At 37.4% G+C, this 19,991-nt stretch overlaps 2 protein-coding genes across 2 annotated transcripts; both read right to left on the bottom strand.

Annotated features, from left to right (window-relative positions):
• Positions 1–1,208: 1,208 nt before the first annotated feature.
• Rich (guanine nucleotide exchange factor subunit Rich) lies at positions 1,209–7,674 on the bottom strand. The gene is made up of 12 exons (XM_018461832.1): positions 7,523–7,674; positions 6,669–6,932; positions 6,103–6,509; positions 5,380–6,007; positions 4,782–5,145; positions 4,147–4,691; positions 3,564–4,053; positions 3,130–3,412; positions 2,520–2,974; positions 2,228–2,387; positions 1,874–2,062; positions 1,209–1,612 (listed from the first exon to the last, which is right to left on the bottom strand). The coding sequence occupies exons 1-12, from the start codon at positions 7,655–7,657 to the stop codon at positions 1,282–1,284; spliced, it is 4,251 nt and encodes a 1,416-aa protein (XP_018317334.1). The 5' UTR covers positions 7,658–7,674; the 3' UTR covers positions 1,209–1,281.
• A 1,355-nt stretch (positions 7,675–9,029) lies between these two features.
• On the bottom strand, positions 9,030–14,559 carry EF1a-F2 (elongation factor 1-alpha F2). Its single transcript, XM_018461798.1, has 5 exons — positions 14,460–14,559; positions 12,306–12,481; positions 11,190–11,798; positions 10,717–10,992; positions 9,030–10,484 (listed from the first exon to the last, which is right to left on the bottom strand). Exons 2-5 carry the CDS (start codon positions 12,447–12,449, stop codon positions 10,128–10,130), a joined length of 1,386 nt encoding a protein of 461 aa, XP_018317300.1. The 5' UTR covers positions 12,450–12,481; positions 14,460–14,559; the 3' UTR covers positions 9,030–10,127.
• Between the last annotated feature and the right edge of the window lie 5,432 nt (positions 14,560–19,991).

Raw genomic sequence — 19,991 nt, 5'->3', positions numbered from 1 at the left:
CGTATGTAAAAAAAAATACTTTTGCAGACTAAAAAAGTAGTCACATCAGTGAACATTATTAATTCATTTTTAATTCAACATTTATAAAAATCCGAAATTCTCTGATCAAGATAATGAAAATATATCGTTTCATACATTCTTCATCTTCTTTGAAAATTATAATTGACTCCGATAAAAATAATAATAAATTAGCAAAAAAATCATACAAATTTAGATTATTCCGGATAAATTTTGAAAAATAGTGCTACTACTCTCAAATCTTGTACAAAGTAATTCTTAATTATGTCATTTTGTTTCTTGAATCTCTTTCTTCATTCGCACACCCCATAAACAGTATTACATATAATTAAGAATTATCTTGTGAATTAATATTTTTTTAATTTTTATCTATTTCTCTGATTTTATCCGTTCGTTATAAGCTATCGATGAACACAGATTTCCTAGTACGTATCTAATAAATAAATAAATATATATATATAAAAAATAAACACGAAAAGTTTTATGTGAAAATATAACATGTACTTATATGATCATCTATGTTACAATATATGTATAAATAGCTTATTAATAATTTTCATTATTTTGCGTATTACATAATTATTATTATATAATATCAGACCTCTTGACGCACCAAGATTTTGATTTAATCTTTAAACCGCCATGTTCATTCTTTAACTTCATTATATTGCTATTTCCTATTGCTCATAATTAACAAATGAGCATCATTATGCAAGTGCTTTTATGCACAGCGGTAAAATCATTTAAGAACTGCCATTGGCTTTGGCGACTTCATACATCGCGTCCGAGTTTTATTTCTCGCAACGCAGTATGTATCTTAATAATATCATAAATGCTTATGTACATGTGAATCATTCACCTTTACATGTTTCATCCTATACAATTCAAAATCTTCAATGTAAAGTTAATAAAAAGATGTTTCAAAACGTTATGTACAAATTTTCAGGATTTCTTCGAATCATAAGGAATTTCTGGAACAACCTGCATTAGAACGAGGATGTTCTTCATATCAATTTTACAAAATTCTATCACATTACAAAAAAATTATTCTTAATATCAAGATAACCAAGGTCTTAATCAATGGCTTCAAAATAAAATTCAATTTCTATGAAATAATCATCTAGTATATACGAAATCCTTACATGCAAAACGTAATCGAGTAATATCAGTTTCTAAAACTTGATCTTAAATAACCTGAAAAAATCCATTTGGTATGTAAAATACATAATGAAGTGGACAGCCTTAGTTTTTCATGAAGCACCTTTAAGAGATTGTGCAAGCGCTCTGTGGCGATGTGTCCTCCGTGACATTGAGATTATTATTGTAACTTCCATGAAATACTGACTCCTCGACGGTCAAGAGTGATTCGTGCGGGCGGTCCTCTTCGAGCGGAGCTGTATTGGAAGCATGACTGATCGAAGAGTGTCTTGAACGGGAGAGAGTACCGCGCTGATTGCTGCTAGCGGATGGAGCTGGACTTGGGGAAGGACTTTCTGGTATTTGTTCCTGTTCCTGTTGTTGCTTGATTATTATCAGTCGATTCAACAACAATATCTGACTTTGGATGTTTGACATAAAAGGACGATATCCTAAACTGAAATCAGAATGTTAAAAATCAGAATCAATATTTATAATTAAATTGTATAAATTGTAATAAATTTAACAGTAAGATTGAATAAATACCGCATTTAAAATTTAAACTTTATAAGTCACTTATTTAGATGAGAAAATATCTTCGCAAAAAATTAATAAACTTTGAGTTTATTAAAGCAAATCGTTAGTTTCAATTTTCAACATTAAAAAAAATTGCTATGTATACACATGAAGACACATATATGTGATAATATACATATACCATTCCGAATGAGACCATTTGGTTAAAGTAAGCAATCCATCTCTTAGATTGATTATAGAATCAAAAGTTTGCATTGGTGCGTGTGCCGTTCTGACAGTTCTAGCCATGGCCGCTGCATCTCGAAGGACGGTAGCTACAACCGCTGCCCATCCTAGACAACTGCCTTCAAGAAACAACTGTAGTAAATACCTGTAAAAATATAAAAATAAAGTCAATAAAGATATATAAGATATAAAATAATTTTTTAATAACAATAAGTTAAACAAGACAGTTTAACTTATATAAATAAATCAAATAAGTAAGAAAGCAAATGAGATGATAATTGTAGTTCTTAAAGTTAAAAAATATTCGTACCTGAGCTGTACTTCTGCTCGACCGATTGGTGCGGAAGTTGAGGCTGGATTGATTTCTGTAGATCCCACTGACTCCGGTGACACCCAACACACAGAGCCAACCATAGATTCTGCATCGTCTCTCCAGATAGTACTAGTATCACTAAGAACACTATTGGCATCTGAAATTATAAATCAAACGCAAAAAATTATTAGTGTACAACAATTTTCCATTATTTATGATATGCATCTTCGTAAAAAAAATTTTATATGAACAGAAATTTGAAGTACTTCAAATAAAGAATATTACTTACCATTTATCAGATTCGGCGTTAATTTGGCTTCCGCGGTTGGAAATTGCGTCTCTAAGCTAGCGACGGGTGAGACCAATGTTGTATACGGTGGCCTACCACTTGGAAGACTAGTATATCCACTGTCAGGTACGTCGACGATCAAGTTCGGAGACAAGGTTTCGTCATCGGATATTATGGAGTGTAAAGAAGTGAGGCTAGATCTCCGAAATTTCTGCAGCGTTGGCAACGAAAGCATCGGATATGGAAATGCAAAGTCTTCGTGGACTGCTTTTAACGTGCCTACATAATCATCGATTCTTGCTGCTCTATCACGCTCTCGAGCGAACCACGTCACTAAATGGAAGTCAAGACGTGCTGCGAATCTACCCAAATCGATCAAGCGGCGAGCTGACAGCAGCCGCCGGGCATGACGTTGCAAGATCACATCAATGAAGAACTCTTCTGCCGATCCTTCCCTAAAAAATTATAAATTTGATTGGTTCAACAACAAAAAAAATAAGATTTATACTATATAAATTCAATTTTATAAATGTCTCAAATTAAATATTCACATAACTTTATATACTATCTATTTTGAAATGCAAAAAAAAAGAAAAAATGGGATACTCACTTATTTTCAGTTTTCTCACTAGATTTTGCTGTTGGAACCGATTTCTTTCGTCTCATAACAACGTTACGGGTTTTCTCTAACATAGAAGACGGCGCGACATCTTTCTCAGATTGCACTTTAGGCGTAACTGTGGTACTGTAACTGCGGCTTCTCGAAACCTGCATAGTACCCAAGACTAAGGCCAGATCGTCCTCATGCGGAGAAAGAGGAGGAGTCTGGGGAGGGCCTACCAGTTTCGCACTACCACTCCACGATGTACGTGGTGACTCCACGTCATTTGGGTCTGAATTTATATAAAAAATGTAACGTTAATTTTCGGAAAATGGAAAGTTACTTTTTAAAAGCAACTAGTTATTGTTACTATTAGTATTTTAAGACATTACTTGAAATGATCTGAGTTAATCATATTTATAAAAATTTATAAGATTATTTACCGATTGCTCTAAGGAATCTCACAAGATCCCTTGATAGTTCCCATCTACCTTGTTCTAGCGCAGCATCTAACAGTAACGTGGCGTGCTGCCTACTGACGGAAGATGGCTCTAAATTTTGTAGAATAATTAAATAACTAGCGGCGGTATCGAGTTGCTGACGTTGTAAACAATCTTGCAATAGCTTCTTTGGTGGACCGGCTACGGAGAACAGATACGGCCAAAGTGCGATTTCGGTCTTGCGAGCGCATTGTACGACGGCTCTGGCCCAAACACCGGGAAATTCGCGGATGAATTCCACGACGGACGGTAACTGAGCATCTGGAATAGGGTCTTTGCTCGTCGCTTCTTCTTCGAGGACCTCATGAAGCAACAGTTCCAACGAATGCGGGAAATATGGCAACGCGGAGCACGAACGCGCTATTTCCCACGCGTGATAGCCTAAGTTCCGATGTATTAATTGACGTAGAATCTGATGTAAATATACTTGACTCTGAAATATAAAGTTTTCATTACATTTAAGTAACTAGAAATAAAAATGAATTTTATTTTATATTAAAATATTAAAAGAAAATTAAATTAATACCGTAAGCTCCAATAAATTGAAGGGCAGTGAAAAAGGCGAATTAGTGTCCGACGTGAACAACACAGTATCGTTTTCGGCTCCCAGTAGAATAGCGTCTTCAAAGAGTATCGCCAATGGGTAAATGCGCAAGTGAAATGGTAGCATGATCCGCTTGCTCATAAAAGCATGTGCTTTCTCCTGATGATTACGGAATAGAGGCAACCAAACTCGCATGCCGTGAGCCCCACAAAATAACCACAAAGCCTCGGTTAAATGTGGCTTATCCCTCCTTGAACGTGATGGAACCCAAACATTCTCGACGTAGGACGCTAATACTGTTGGTGCGCCGCATGTGAAAAGAGTTTCCGAATTGTCAGTAGAATGTTCACGTTGAACCATGAGAAGGCGTCCGGAGACATTCAACAGAAGACTCTCAGGATGAGGATGACTGCCAGCAGTCTCCGCGCGAATCGAAGTCAAAGTGGCGCTAACTACGCAAGCGGGATGTACGCACAGTCCACTAATGTCCACTGTTTGTATCCTCGTTAATTCGATACCACCGGCTTCTAAAATAATAACACGACCATTTCACTGAATGAAGATTGATCGAAACTTTTCAAAATCAATTTTAAATATAGAAGCAACCTTATACTTACCTACGCTATTTTGTAACACCATATCATAGATACTAATTTGACCATTGGCACAGAAAGTTAAAAGTCTGTCTTTCGTCGTATTCAGTAATAGCACCTGCGAGGGCATCCTGACACTTTTGACATAATTATTATCAAGTCGAGTATCGCGTGGATAAATTCTAATCTCGTCTTTATCGTCTAATATAGAATAACTGCTAGCTATGAGATATCCTTTATGCCATAGCAATCCTCCAGTTACTATAAAGTCCCGCTCTTGACTCTCGTTACCGAATAACTTCCATTTTCTCGAGGGTAAGGAATAATGTGCTAATCCTGTTCGACCGGCCACTGCAAGACTCAAACCTTCGCTGTCTATTGCAGTATACTGTAAATATAAATACATATATATGTGAATTAATTATATATGATGATAAAAAATGCTCTTTAAAATCTTTTATTAATATTATGTAGCTAACAAAATGATTTATAACACTACATGATTAATAAGATCGCGAAATAATAAAGTTAAATGATACGGAAATTATCAGTAATTTACAATACGTTTTTTCCAAATATACTAATATTGTCATATTATTATACTTATAAATATTACATTTACCCGAATTGGCCAATTGGAACCGCTGTACGCAGTCGGAATAGGCACAACGAGCCATTGTTTGCAGCCGGCAAGTGTCTGAAGCATACTGTCGTTGGGCATTTCGGCAGCAAGATGAAAACCCGAAGCGGTCGAAGATAATCCGGCTCCTAAATTTAAATATAGTCTATCCTCGCCTTGAAGATACAAATGTCCGTGATGGCCCATGCACGGGTTGATAGTCAGAGGACTTTTAGCGAAATCCAATTGAATAAGAGAGCGACTTAAATTGGTGGCTTTATTGCCGTTTTCGTTGGTAACCAAAGATCCTGGAGATTCTCGCAGCATCCATAGCTGATAGCCCTCCGCAGACCATTCCATTGTATGGATATGCAAAGGATTATCGTGTGTCAAATCTACGCGTAGGCCGTAGTCCCATTTCAAGCTACAGAGCAACAGGGCACCAAAGGTACTCCACAGTGCTAAACCGCCGCCTTCCCAAGCGAGAGCGATTGCACAACTGTCGGGTGTCCATCTGAGACACTTAACGCTACCCGGTCGACCTGGGTAATCTTTGGAAGATAGACTCAACGTATGCGACATCTCTAAACCGCCAGTTGTCTCATCAACATAATATACAACACCTTCGGAACTGCAAATTAAAATATTTGTAATTAAAAGTGAACTTAATTAGAGAAAATATTAACAATACAAATTCAAGAACAGCACTATGAAACTAACACTTACTTTTGTCTACCAATGGCAATTAGCCGATATTTATGATTAACAGCAGCGCATGTAGCATCATCCAAATCCTGAGCCCAGATTCCTTGTACTTGATTAGGATCAAATTTCAAAGATTGAGCAGTGAGAAATGCAGCTTTGCCATTATTCAACACGATAGCAAAACCACCAACGAGAGGCGAATATTCAATATCAGTAACATAAATGTTATTCTCTGTAAGTGGTACAGCCACTGTGGAAATTTGCTGATCAATACTGAACGGTATACGTCTCAAATCTAAAGAATAGTCGCGATTCATAGTGCCGTCCCATTTATGGCGTACCACGTGGCTAGTTTTGGTCGCTACCATAAGCTCATCTCGTATACAAACTAATGAACTGATCCCACCGTCGATCCAAGCCGACTTTTCCTACAAAATAAACAAGAGGAAATTAAATCACTGTAGTCCCGATGAACCTAATGGTTTAATGTTAAATGATTTTAATCAGTTAACAAACAGTTCATAATTGATTTCCATTTTAAATTTCTCACATCACGCTCGATAATGAGAAATTATCAAAAAACTTACGAAACTCAAGATGAGAGATGGAATGACTTCTTTAATAAATAATTCTGCACTATCCCGTTTCAAACTAGTAACTGGTGAATCTCGTTGTTCGTAAAGTCCCCGGCCCTCCGCACTGTTGTCTGAAAGTTTGTAAAACAGCAGGTAGCTGTCCGATGTTGCAATAACCAGCATACTCGAGTCTGGTCTCCATTGCACCAAGACGTTCTCACCATGTTGCCACAAAGAATTTGCAGACCGTCTGCTAAATACAATTGGTACACAGGGCTGCAATAAATTGTTTTAAAAATTATTAAATACAGAAATGTCCACATGGAAATTACAAGAGAACGTATGTAGTTTAATATATGCAATAGATTTAATTATAAAAGATATGAAGTGAATATACATGATGTTTTCCAAGAGACACAGATAACACAGTATAATGTACACTGCTTTTCATTTGATAACACAAATCGACACAAGCGTCTTTCTTGATATTCAGAGAGTGACAAAGATTGAACGACACTTGTGTCGACTGTCTCCTAAAAGGAAACCAGCCATAGTAAAACATTTTATCTTTGTGTAATATCAACAAGTAATAAGGATGTGGTTCACTATACTCATCTATGTTTCTTGCTGAAAAATACAGTTATAATGAATTCTATGTATATACTTAACGTTTTGTTTATTATAGATTTTATTATGACTGTGATAAATCTTGGGAGATTTAAAACCATAACTTGGCTAAAACCTATACAGTACAAATCATTCCAGCAATATTGCAGTAACGTCGCAACGTTGCAGCAATATTGATGCAAGCCGTGCAAGCTTCTGTATCGTATGGGGGAAGCAGATTCTTGGCTTAAATTACGTGCCTTGCAGTACCAGATGACAAGAGAGTCCGCGGTAAGAACGGCGAACATAATTTTGTCTCTGTTGCACACCACAGCGTTGATTTTGCCCTGCTCGCAGGTGTTGAGAACCCGCGGCCATCCTACGGGGAAAAACATGTTTTCCGCGAAAAAGCGTCCCGTCACTCATCACCAGATTTTCCTCATGTTTCGCCTACGTCTCTCCTCGATGCCGTCGGTTTGACAAGTAAACAGTTCCTAACCTCGACATAGCGGAATTCCGATCAGCTCGGTGGCAAATGGCAATGAATGGTAAATGTGGCAATTGGAGCGTGGCGGCTCGAGTAGATGCACGTTACAACGTGATGCAACGTTATCGGCGGGTCGTTCCCTTGCAGCCGCGCTTCCTGTACCTTCCATCAGTATCTTCTCTCTCTTTGTCGTTTCTCCCTGCCATCGCCGATATCCGGAGTCCCCGGAGATCCGTATAGTACTTTTCATAAATACCTCGGCACGTTAAGTGGAGCTTCTGGACCTTTTGATTAGCGTTCAATGTTCATGCATTATGACCGATTGTTGATGCTGGCTGCACTTGCAGTCTCATTCATTCTGACGTAACGTAATTCAATTTTGTAATTCACGGTAAGATACTTTGCGACAATAAATTTTGCACTTTCAAGAATAAATTTTGGGCTGTGCCATGTTTCATCCGTTTGCAGTTTTTTGGTTTTGTCAATCTTTGTATTTAATTTAAAATATCCTTAAAATTATTTCTAAATTTTTCAAAATTGACAGTATACATCTAGTACATAATAAGAAAAAATAAGAATAAAATGAGGAAACATCAACTAAAACTCCAAGATTGTTCATTATTTCTCTTTTGTTAATACTATTAATACACCAATAAAACATATTAATGCATGCCTATAATTAATGCAATTTCATATATTTGAATATTTATACATCGAGCATACATAGTTCAATTAAATGAAAAAGAAAAAATAGCGAAATTAATTTGGCGACATTTTCCGCATTTAACAAGATATTCTATCATTTAATACACATTAAATACATACGTAATCGCAATTTATAGACAATAGGATATAGTACCTAAATCTCGACAAACAGAAATTAATGTTACAAATGTAAGTAAAAAATATATATTACTATTGAATGTATTTATATTAATTGTTAATTTTGAACATTTATTTTTGCAACGCTAAACTTCGCGCTTTTTAATGAATCATGCGGAATATTTAATGTTTTTTTTCGTAAGAATCACAACGGAATATAAATTGGTTAGTTTTGCAATTATATTAATTTTTATTTATGTAAACCATGTGTTAAAAAATTCAATTCTATACTCTCTCTCTTTCAAGCCGAGAGTCTCATACGTACCATTAAATTGCGCTTACGTATATTTTATGCGTTTTCTGAGTCTTCGTGGAAATTCTGATGTAGCATCCGGACAGGTTGCAAGGGAAGACAAGGAGTCGGGTTTGCGTACTGGTGATAGTGAATCACCGACGTCTCGTTTCCGCAGCTTCTTTATTTTCGCTCTTACTCGTCATCGCTGGTATTTATATGTATGTACATACAGAAAACCGTTAACCAATGTCATTTGTAGAAAAATCGCGAGGGGATGAAAGGTACCGAGTTATTGTAAAAGTCATCTTGCGCATGCACTTCCTGTTAGACGTTAGTTGATAAAAAGAATAATTCGTAGAAAAAGGTTTTCTTTCTTGAGGATATTTGGATCTATCTTACCTATAACTGAATGGAAAGATAATCAGAGGAAACAACAGGTCCCATATCCCAACGAAATCTATCTTTGTCAAGGTCTACTACTGTTGTTCTCTCTAGTCTACGTTTCTTGAATTAATAATCTGAACGATTAATATAAAAAAAGCTACCAAGAAGACAAAATAATACGGACATCGCAACGATATATATATTATTTTTTATCTGGTTAGATCGTATAGCTACCGTAGATGTGAGAGCGATAAAAATGAGGCATTGTTTTGTTCAAAAGGATGATAAACTTGACAAGTTACCAATGAAGTAACAATGTCAACGAAGAGTAATAATGACATGTCTCTTTTCGAAATATCGGATATATACAGAATTTATTTCCGTATAGTAATTAGAAAATATAATTAAGCCGCGCTAAATTATGTTGATGTTCGTTATGAAGTAGTTGGTAGGTGTACGTTGTTTGCGATAGCTCGCGCGAAGTTCGCTCTTCCTCCTTGCGGACTCCCACGAGACGAAAATATATTATCGGCCAGAGATAAACATCCCGTGTTCTTTCCTGCGAAACTCCTTACGGTGAAAAAAATGACGGAGCCATTTCGACAAGCGAAATGTCCGCGCGCCGAGGAAGCGCGGTAGCGCGATCTTGCATGCACGAGAAGCCAATCTGCGCGATTGGATCGTCGTTCTCTCATTTCCGATCGTAGCTCGCGATAAAGTCCTCACGAGGAACTCCGTTGTAGACAATGTTGCCAAGTTCGTCTCTCGCGAGTCATACAAAGGAGGATGAGTTACGTCGGCTGATGTGCGCCGTCGTCCGCCCGGTGGCATATTCGCACGGAAACTATCGATGTATGCACGGAAACTATTACAATAGTTATTTCTTCTTCTGGGCTTTCTCAGCGGCCTTGGTGACTTTGCCCGCTTGATCCTTAAAGGTGACGGCCTTGATGACGCCGACAGCTACTGTCTGACGCATGTCACGAACAGCGAAACGTCCCAAGGGTGGGAACTCCTGGAAAGCCTCAACGCACATGGGCTTGCTGGGTACCAGGGTGACAATGGCGGCGTCACCGGACTTGATGGCTTTCGGGTTTTCTTCAGTGGTTTTGCCGGTACGGCGATCGCACTTCTCCTTAATTTCAGCGAACTTGCAGGCGATGTGAGCAGTATGGCAATCCAATACGGGTGTGTATCCGTTGCTGATTTGACCAGGATGATTGAGCACGATGACCTGTATGAAATAAATAATTATATTAATTATATATTCATATATATAAATCATATCTTACAATGTTTTAAAGTTAATAGCATGTAATTTTAATACTTAAACATTAAGACACTCAGACGTATTCGACCCATCATTAGAAAACTTCTGGTGAAAACCGCGAATGAGATAATTAAATTTTTCATCATAGTGTCAAAAAGACTAATAAAGCGAGTGCAATTAAGTGTAATAAGCCTACCTGTGCGGTGAAGTCAGCAGCACCCTTGGGCGGATTATTCTTGGAATCTCCAGCAACGTATCCACGGCGCAATTCTTTAACAGACACGTTCTTAACGTTGAAACCAACGTTATCGCCGGGCACAGCCTCTTGCAGAGCTTCGTGGTGCATTTCGACGGACTTAACTTCAGTGGTCAATCCAGCGGGTGCAAAGGTAACTACCATACCAGGTTTCAGTACACCAGTCTCAACACGGCCGACGGGTACTGTTCCAATACCACCAATCTTGTACACGTCCTGCAATATCGCAAAAAAATATCATTATTCTGCTTCAAGTTAATCATTCATTTTATAATATCTCATAGAATCAGACGAATCTTGGCCATCAACGGATTAAAAATCCTATGGTGAAAACCACGAATGAAATTACATAAGTATCATCATATAAACTATTTGCACTAAGATTAAAAATTGCGCGATTAAGATATCGTTACCTGAAGGGGAAGACGAAGAGCCTTGTCAGTTGGCCTGGTGGGTGGCAGGATGGCATCCAGAGCTTCGATAAGACATTTACCTTCGGCCTTGCCCTCCTTACGCTCTACAGCCCATCCCTTAAACCAAGGCATCTTGGCGGATACCTCCAACATATTGTCTCCGTGCCAGCCAGAGATTGGTACGAATGCAACAGCGGCTGGATTGTAACCGATCTTTTTGATGTAGGACGACACTTCCTTCTTAATTTCCTCGAATCGAGTCTCGGAATACGGGGGCTCAGTGGAATCCATTTTGTTAACTCCGACAATCAACTGCTTGACGCCGAGGGTGAACGCGAGAAGAGCGTGCTCGCGAGTCTGTCCATTCTTTGAAATTCCAGCCTCGAATTCACCAGTACCAGCAGCGACGATCAATACCGCACAATCAGCTTGCGAGGTACCGGTGATCATGTTCTTGATAAAATCTCTGTGTCCAGGAGCATCGATAATCGTCACATAGTATTTAGAAGTTTCAAATTTCCACAAAGCAATGTCAATAGTGATACCACGCTCACGTTCGGCTTTAAGTTTGTCGAGTACCCAGGCATATTTGAAGGAACCTTTGCCCATCTAAAAAGTAATAATTTCGATTAGATTCATTCCATTTCAAATCCTTCTAAGTGTCTTCCATTGTTACTAGATCCGTTTTAACAAGTCTCAATATTATTGATAAAAACTTTGGCTACATACAATTTTGCGCTCATCAATTATTCTTGTTTAACATTTGATAAACAAGAAAAAATGATTCTAAGAATATTGCGAGCGCCAAATGGAACGCAGCCTTTGACGAAATGACATTCAGACATTTTCGACCGTCAACGGACTAAAAGATAATCCTCACGTGAAAACCGCGAACGAGGAAAAAATGTATCATCATTATGTCATAACAGTATATTGTTATACAAAGTGTTTTTTAGACCATTCTGTACTTGTGTAAAAGTAGTTGTAAATACTCGTATTTGTAAAAATTGACTAACCACAGTCGAATATCTCTCATATTTGACTGTAATTGATTAATTCTTAAAACTACATTTATGCAATTATAGAACGCTGTGTCTAAAAATTATTGGACATTACCTCCTGGGCTTCTTTCTCGAACTTCTCAATGGTACGCTTGTCGATACCACCACATTTGTAGATCAAGTGACCAGTGGTGGTCGACTTGCCGGAATCGACGTGTCCAATAACGACGATATTAATGTGAATCTTCTCCTTGCCCATTTTTGTAGTTTTAGGAGAGTTCTTCTAGTACTCTGAGAACAAAAATACAGGAGTTAGAAAATATTGTTGGGTAAAATTCAGGCTTTCAACTGTATTATAATGGAACAAAATGGGTTCTGGTATCCTTGAGACTTGTCCTAATTTTTAAATAGCAATAATTTAAAATAATTTAATGTTTTAGAATTTTTTACTTTTGGATTATAAACTTAATAAATTATAAAAATAATAAAAAACTAAGTTTTCTAATAAGAAAACTTTAGTGGATCCCGTGAGCCCATGTGTTCTCTTAACAAATAATATCTCTTAAAAAATGTGTTTTTGTTACGAGTTAATTTGCAACAATTCACACGTCGGAGACCATCCAATTATCTGTACCGAATTAATTGATCATCGCGACACGCAATATGGAATCGAACGACGTCTGGAACGAGCGAGGTTCCGGGAGGAATTTCTGCGAATTCGCGCCTTGGGTTTTTCTCCGCCCAATCTCGCGTTGCGTCAAATGGTGCAATCGCTTTTCCGGACGCATCTCGAGCGCGCGCGGAAGACTCGAACGCGGGCATTCGGGACGCAGCGGTCTTTGTCCGCCGTCCACGTGGCCGAACATGAATATTCGAGAATGGCAGACGGCCGCCATTTTGTAAGTGACGAGAGGAGCGGCGCGCTGTTGCCACGATTGTCGTGACGCTCGGCACCGTGCACGATGCCACGTTATTACGGATCCTCTTTTTTTTTTCTTTCTTTTTTCCCTTCTTGCGAACCTCTCCGGCGTTCGGATAGACCGAGAAAGATTCGCGCTTCGCGAAAGGCGAGCGTGGCGGATCAGGTGGCTAAATATTGCTGCCTTCTCTTCGCGGTCCATCCAGCCAGAACGCGGTGACTCGCCGAAAGCGCGTGGAAAATTACGGAGGCCCCCCCAAGAGCCTCCGGATGCCAATTACAGTCTGCGATCCTTGCGAGCGCGTTGAAACGTGACGGAATCGTTGCTATATCGTGGTTTTTGTGAAATCAACCGTTATCGTTTCGCAGAATCGTTCAATCGTTCTCGGCGATCAACGGGAGAGTCCAGATAACGCCCAGTTTTTTTTCCTCCGGGCGAAACTCGGGCCAAACGAGGTTCCTCTTCCCGTGCGATCCATCGACTTGACTTTCTGCGCGAAACGCGACGCGCGCGATTCTCATTTGGACCTTTATCCCTGGAATTTTAACTCTGTAATGGAAAACGGATACAGAATTTTGCTTTGCGATCCGGCTTCGGAGCCATGCCGCGCCGGCAACATCCTCGTCATCTTCTCCGTGGAATCGATTTCCAGTCATCGACATTCCAGAAGCCTAGGTGCAAGGTCGTCGCGTTGCACACGGCCTCCGGGCAGACTCGCGATTCGCGATTCTCGGGAACGAGAGAGCGAGAGCGAGAGAGAGAGAGACACGAAGAGAAAAAGAGGACCTTTAACCTCGCGTTTCCGGTTTTATGACTCCACCGTTACCGCACGCGTTCTCCCGCAAGCACCGCGATTTTTCGGGCCGCGTCGAGCGGCACGCGAACAAGAATCGTGAGACTTTATCGCGCGAAGAACCATTCTCCCCGATGGAGAGGTACAAGCGTGCTCGCGTTCGCCGCGGAATTCCAGCGCTCTGACAAGCCGCACGGCCGCCATAGTGCATCCGGTCCGGTCCGCTCCTCTCGCGATCTCGGACGCGTCCGCCGCCGGCTCGCGACCGGCGTTTTCTTTCCCGTTCGCCGTTTATCCGCGATTTTATCCTCGCGACCGACGATCGATCCACTGCGAAACGACGCCGCTCGTCTTTGGCACGTACGCCGGTACGTACGCGGGATCTTCAACAGCCGGCGGGAACGGTTGGAAGGCACGACCAACCGGCCATGCGGCACCTTACCGTGTCGGCGAGAAAACCGTTCGAGCGGAATTTTCAGGGACGGCCACAACGGAATCGCGAAACTATACGCACAGCACAACACGCGGCGGCCTCGATCGTCGTTCTATTCCGTACCTGTTGTCCGATGATGTATCTTCGGATGAGATTCGTCCGATAGTTAAACCGGCGTACGAACAACGAACAACCACTCACCTTCAGATGCCACGACAGAAAGAGATCGTGCTCGAAAATGACATGCGCATACGGCGTTTTCGGGCGTAGCCTCGAACCCAGGCGTCGCCGCGACGGCGACGCTGGCGCCGTCGCTCACAGCGCCGCGGGACGTTGTCTCGCGAGTCGCGATGCATTTTACGACACGATCAACGCGAATTCGCGGCGAGAGATTCGCAGTTTACGTTTTACTTACAATTTCTAATGTTTTGTTTCAATTTTCGATGGGAATTGACGATTTTCCTTTTTCCGCCCGGAGGCAATTCGTCGTCAAACGCGTCTGGGTCGAGGCTACGATCACGCAGCGCGCATGCGCGCGTCGCACGCACACACGTGGACGCGTCGGGACCTTGTGTGTACACGCGCGCTTCTAGGATAATATGTGCGTGTGTGCGTGCGCGTGGCGAAATAGAGAGAGAGAGAAAGAGAGAAAGATAGAAAGAGAAAAAGTAAAAGAAAAAGACGGACAATAGGACGCGTGCGAGCGAACGAGACAACACGTTCACGTTGCAATACTTGCAATCGGATATGCATTTATGCATCCACGTGCAACGTCTGATTGTGACTGTAGCGAACTCGCTGTATCGAAGAGAGGCACTTTTCATCGACGAGCTCTTCCTCATGGTCCACGAGCGGAGTCCGGAGCACTCCGACCGCGGCTGATCGCTGATCGTGTCCGAACGAAGAGCGTATCGCCCTTTGACGTACTGCAGCATGCGATTCTAAAACGTACTTGCGTTGCATTTCACAACGTTGAACATTACCCGTCGATTATCGTTGCAAATCAAAAGTGACTTCGATCAAACTTCGATTAGTATAATCGATCATTAAGTCAATCAGAAAAAAACAGTTTTATTGAAGTATCTAAGAATTTAGTTATAAGATATATAGAAAGCTGAAAATAATTTTGTTAAAATATCAAAACGTTTTGTAGCACTGCTCATCATGCTTGAGTTTCCTGTCTAATTATTTTGGTACAACAAAATTATATATTTTCAGTATCTAATTAAATTTTTAGATACTTCAGCAAAATCGATTTCTCCATGAATTGCTTGTAACAAAATTTCTAAGGCTATGCATTCCAAAATGTATACTATTTTATCCCTAAATTTTATTTTTTCCCCCCCCCCCCCCCGGAAAGAACTTTTTGGAATGTAGCCTATGTGAAATATATACTGTTCCTAATCTAATCTTTTTTTCTGTGTACGTTTCCAGCAATTAATTATTTTATCCACGTTAATGAAACGTATAGAGCCGATATTCATAATCGATTCTTATTTCAAAACCGTTTTAAGTAATATCTTAATATATTAATATGCCTTTGATTGGTATTCGTAATCGATTCTTATATTTAAGATTGTCTTCAATTTTAAAATATCATAAGCCAATTATAAAATAGTACACTGAAACAAAATTTGCAGATTTTAAATAAATATTTACTCCAATAGTACTATAAACGAAATATTTATTTATAGTAACTAAATATTTATTCAAAGTAAAACAGTTATGTTTAAATCGAATAAATATATGTTTACATTTAGTAAATATTTTGTTAGTACTCTATTGGAGTAAATATTTATTTAAAATCTGCAAATTTTTTTTCTGTGTATTAGCATTTTAAGACATTACTTAAGATGTTAATTCTGTTAAGATGGTTTTGAAATAAGAACGGATTACACTGAAAAAAAAATTAGTCAATTTTAATAAATATTTAGTTCAATACTGCCAACTAAATATTTATTTACAGTAAATAAATATTTGTTCAGTAGAAAGAATGATTGTTAAATCAAATTGATGTTTCTTGTATCAAATAAATATATCTTTATATTTAATAAATATTTAGTTGGCAGTATTAAACTAAATATTTGTTAAAATTGACTATATTTTTTTTCAGTGTATAAATACCGGCCTTTAGTTGTGATTAGCTCATGATATTTTAGGATCGTACTTAAAAACGATCTTAAATATAAGAATCGGCTATGAATACCAGCCTAGGTATTGTCTGATAAGTTAATGAAATAGTTTAGATGTTGCTTGATAAAGTTTGATCGGAGTCGTTCTCGTGATAGTACCTCGTGATACACTGTTAGAAATGTTTGTGAATTTATAATACCCTTACAATAAAAACGTGCAATAAATTTACAAACCATATAACATTTTGTTGTGATTTCACAATATTTGTAAATTTACAATAGAAATTTGTTGTGAATTTACATAACTGGCGTGCCGCGCTTGCGTATTAGAGATTTGCATATACTTTACTACAAAATGTTATTGTAATTTCACAATACAACTGTTTAAATTTACAGCACATTTTTGTTGGATAAAAACTTCCAATACTTTTGGAAGTTTACAATAGAAATTTCTTACAGTGTATAAGTTTTGCTACCTTTTTTTTACCTGGACCATAAGATTCAATAGAACAGGTTTTCATGAATGGCTGGCTTTTCAATTTTTCTCGGTTTCCAGTAGGGATCCTTTATTTCTACTAGTTTCCTCATTTTTTCCCTTAAAAACATTGCTTGTCGATACAAAATTCTCTTAAGTTTTATTTCGTCCAAAAGAAAAGAGCTGCACAAGAAGAAGCTGCAATAGAATATCGATTTTATATCGAGTTTTTGCATTGATCTTTTCGGTTGTTGAATCGGAAGATACGTTGATGTATTTTAACTCATTTTACGAGATATCAACGTGATCGATAATTCGGTCATCGAGATAAATGGTGAAAGGTAAAAGAAAGAGATCGCGCTCTCGAGCGTTAACGGTTTTCGTTTTGTACACGAAGCGAACCTATTTATCTGTCTGACGATAATGGCTACGTTCAGAGAAAATTAATCAGTTAGCGCTTAGTGATTTTTTAATATCCAAGTAGCATAGCAGCGCTTGCGAAGTGCTAAAAAACGATTATATGCGCTTTTTTAGCGCTTTGTTAACGCTTTGTAAGCGCTGTGTGCTATTTTAGTATAGTTTTAAAATAGTCGCTTTTTTCAAATCGCTGGAAAAAAACCGGAAAAATTTCGATTTTTTTTCGAGAAAAATTGGTTTTTTTGGAAAAATTGTTGTTTTTGCTATATAAAAGACATAATAAGTAACTTCTAAATTCCTTTATAAAATTAATGCGATCTATGAGATTATGTAGCATTATTTTTATTAAAATTTTTTAGTTATCCTTCTATTTTTATAGTAAAACCTAATCTACTTCCTTTAGTACATGGCAAAGCTTAAGTAGACAGATTTTTAATTCTAATTTGTCACACTCCGATCTAATAAACTCCTGAAGTGTCTCTTTGTAGTTTATTTTTTTTCAAATATTTTATTACGAATTCAGTTTAAATCCAAATTATTTTCTAGACCTACTATTATATAAAATGGTGTTTGGACTCTATATTTTTAATTCTTACATTAATGGTGCAATAGCTAGTGTATGTTTTTTATGTTTTATTGAATACATTATGCGACCTCAATCTTTTATACAATTTCAAAATTTCTGTTAACTTATCCCGCTATGTACCCTACACTGAAAAAAATGCATGTAATTTTACATGGAAATTACATGTTTATGACTGGAAAATTACTTAAATTACATAAATATGATTAGAAATTGACAATTTCCAGTAAATTTTCAATCATATTTAGGTAATTTTCCGGCCATAGACATGGCCAATTTTCATGTAAAATTACATGCATTTTTTTCGGTGTACACAATTATTTTCTTTACGGAAAGAACCGAGAAGCAAACGTGGTAGATTTTATGAGCACGCGTGAATTTTTCCAAAATGAATTTTTCTTAGTTCTTCACTGGATCTAAGTGTAGGAACCAATTATATTGAAGAATTACTAAGCGCTAATTGATTAGTTTTCTCTGCTGAACGCAGCCAATGATATAATTTTGCCACGGACTTTTGTTTATAACGGCTTGTATTCGAACTAGAAAAACTTTAACTTATAAGACTATCCTGAATTAATAAGACACACTATTTTGAATTCTCAGAAAATTCTCTTTCTATAATTTTTATCTCTAATTTTCTTTTTACTATTCCAAAATTAATTTCCTGTGAATATTCTTTAAGCATAATCTGTTTAAATGCAGGTTTAAATTAATTTTGTTCCTCTCTAAGATTTAGGGGGTCGTAGCTCCCCTGGATACGCCTATGATTAACAATATCCTTTACAGATTTGTAATAGATGATATTACAATAGCAACTTACCTATCTGCTTAACGACAATGGCATTCTTTTATATCGTCTTCGTACTGATGAATTCTAGTATCTAATTTCAAAGCCATCTATTTAGTAGATGAAATTTTCAGACTCAAGAAATGGAATAATTAATTTCCTCAAAAATTCTGTCCACATTGCGAAAATGAAGTAAATAAAATTATGGAATAGCTAATTGAAATGTAGAACTAATTAAAATTCAATTGTATTATCCACATCGTTAATTAAGAAGCTTTAATTGTGTGTGTGTGTGTGATACTGTTAGATAATTATCTCGAGACCATCGAATTGCTTGATTAATTCTCTATAATATATTATAATATAAATGATATAACATAAAATATAAATAATAGTTTGCTCAATAGTGCGTTGACTCTTCAATCAAAAACTTTTATTTTTTTTAACTTTCTCTTTTATTGTTCAGACTATTGCCATGTGCATGTCTAGACCACTGTCAGTTTACGTCAATCCATCAATATTAACCACACACAGTCAGTAATATTGTCAGTATTTGTTAATACTGACAGTATTATTGACGCGTATAAGGTCACTTTAATGTATTTGCAATTTTGAATTTATTTATTATAGAACTGTATGATTTAAATATTTCAGTATACACGCGCGCGCGGGTATTGCAATCATTCCTCGTAATAAAGTGATCCCGATATTGATTATCAATAAACAATAGAATATACTTCTCTGAGTGATGGAACGTATGTGTTACTGTTTTTATCTCAATGATTTCCGCGAAAATTAATGACTCATCGTAAACTGTGAATGAATAGCATACATCCATGCTTACGCAAGATGTATGTATGTATTTAGAACATTATTTTTGTAATTTTTGCTACCCTAAGCAAAAAGCTATTAATTTTTAATATAAAAATTTTAATTTTGTTTATTATAATTTACTAACTTCTTTTTTATTTTATTTAGTATAAGTTTTTATTTTATGATTTATGTATTTATTATCTTTTTTTAACTATTAATTGTTAACAATTATAAGTTATACATATAGGGGAGAGTTGCCGAATGCGTACCACTTAACCTATTTTTTATTATATTTTCCATTTGGCACTATTTTGCAAATGAACATTAGAAATTGTAACTTGAGATTTTGGATGCTTATTATTACATGTTTTTGTTTAACTTTCCACCAATAACAAATTAATTTGTTATAAATCTTTTTGTAACATGCTGCAAAAGGTACAATTTAGGC

Source organism: Mycetomoellerius zeteki, unplaced genomic scaffold (genome assembly GCF_001594055.1).
Source record: "Mycetomoellerius zeteki isolate Tzet28-1 unplaced genomic scaffold, Tzet1.0 scaffold128, whole genome shotgun sequence".
NCBI lineage: Eukaryota > Metazoa > Arthropoda > Insecta > Hymenoptera > Formicidae > Mycetomoellerius > Mycetomoellerius zeteki.
The sequence above is the reverse complement of the archived record's forward strand: the minus strand, read 5'-3'. Positions and strand labels throughout refer to the sequence as shown.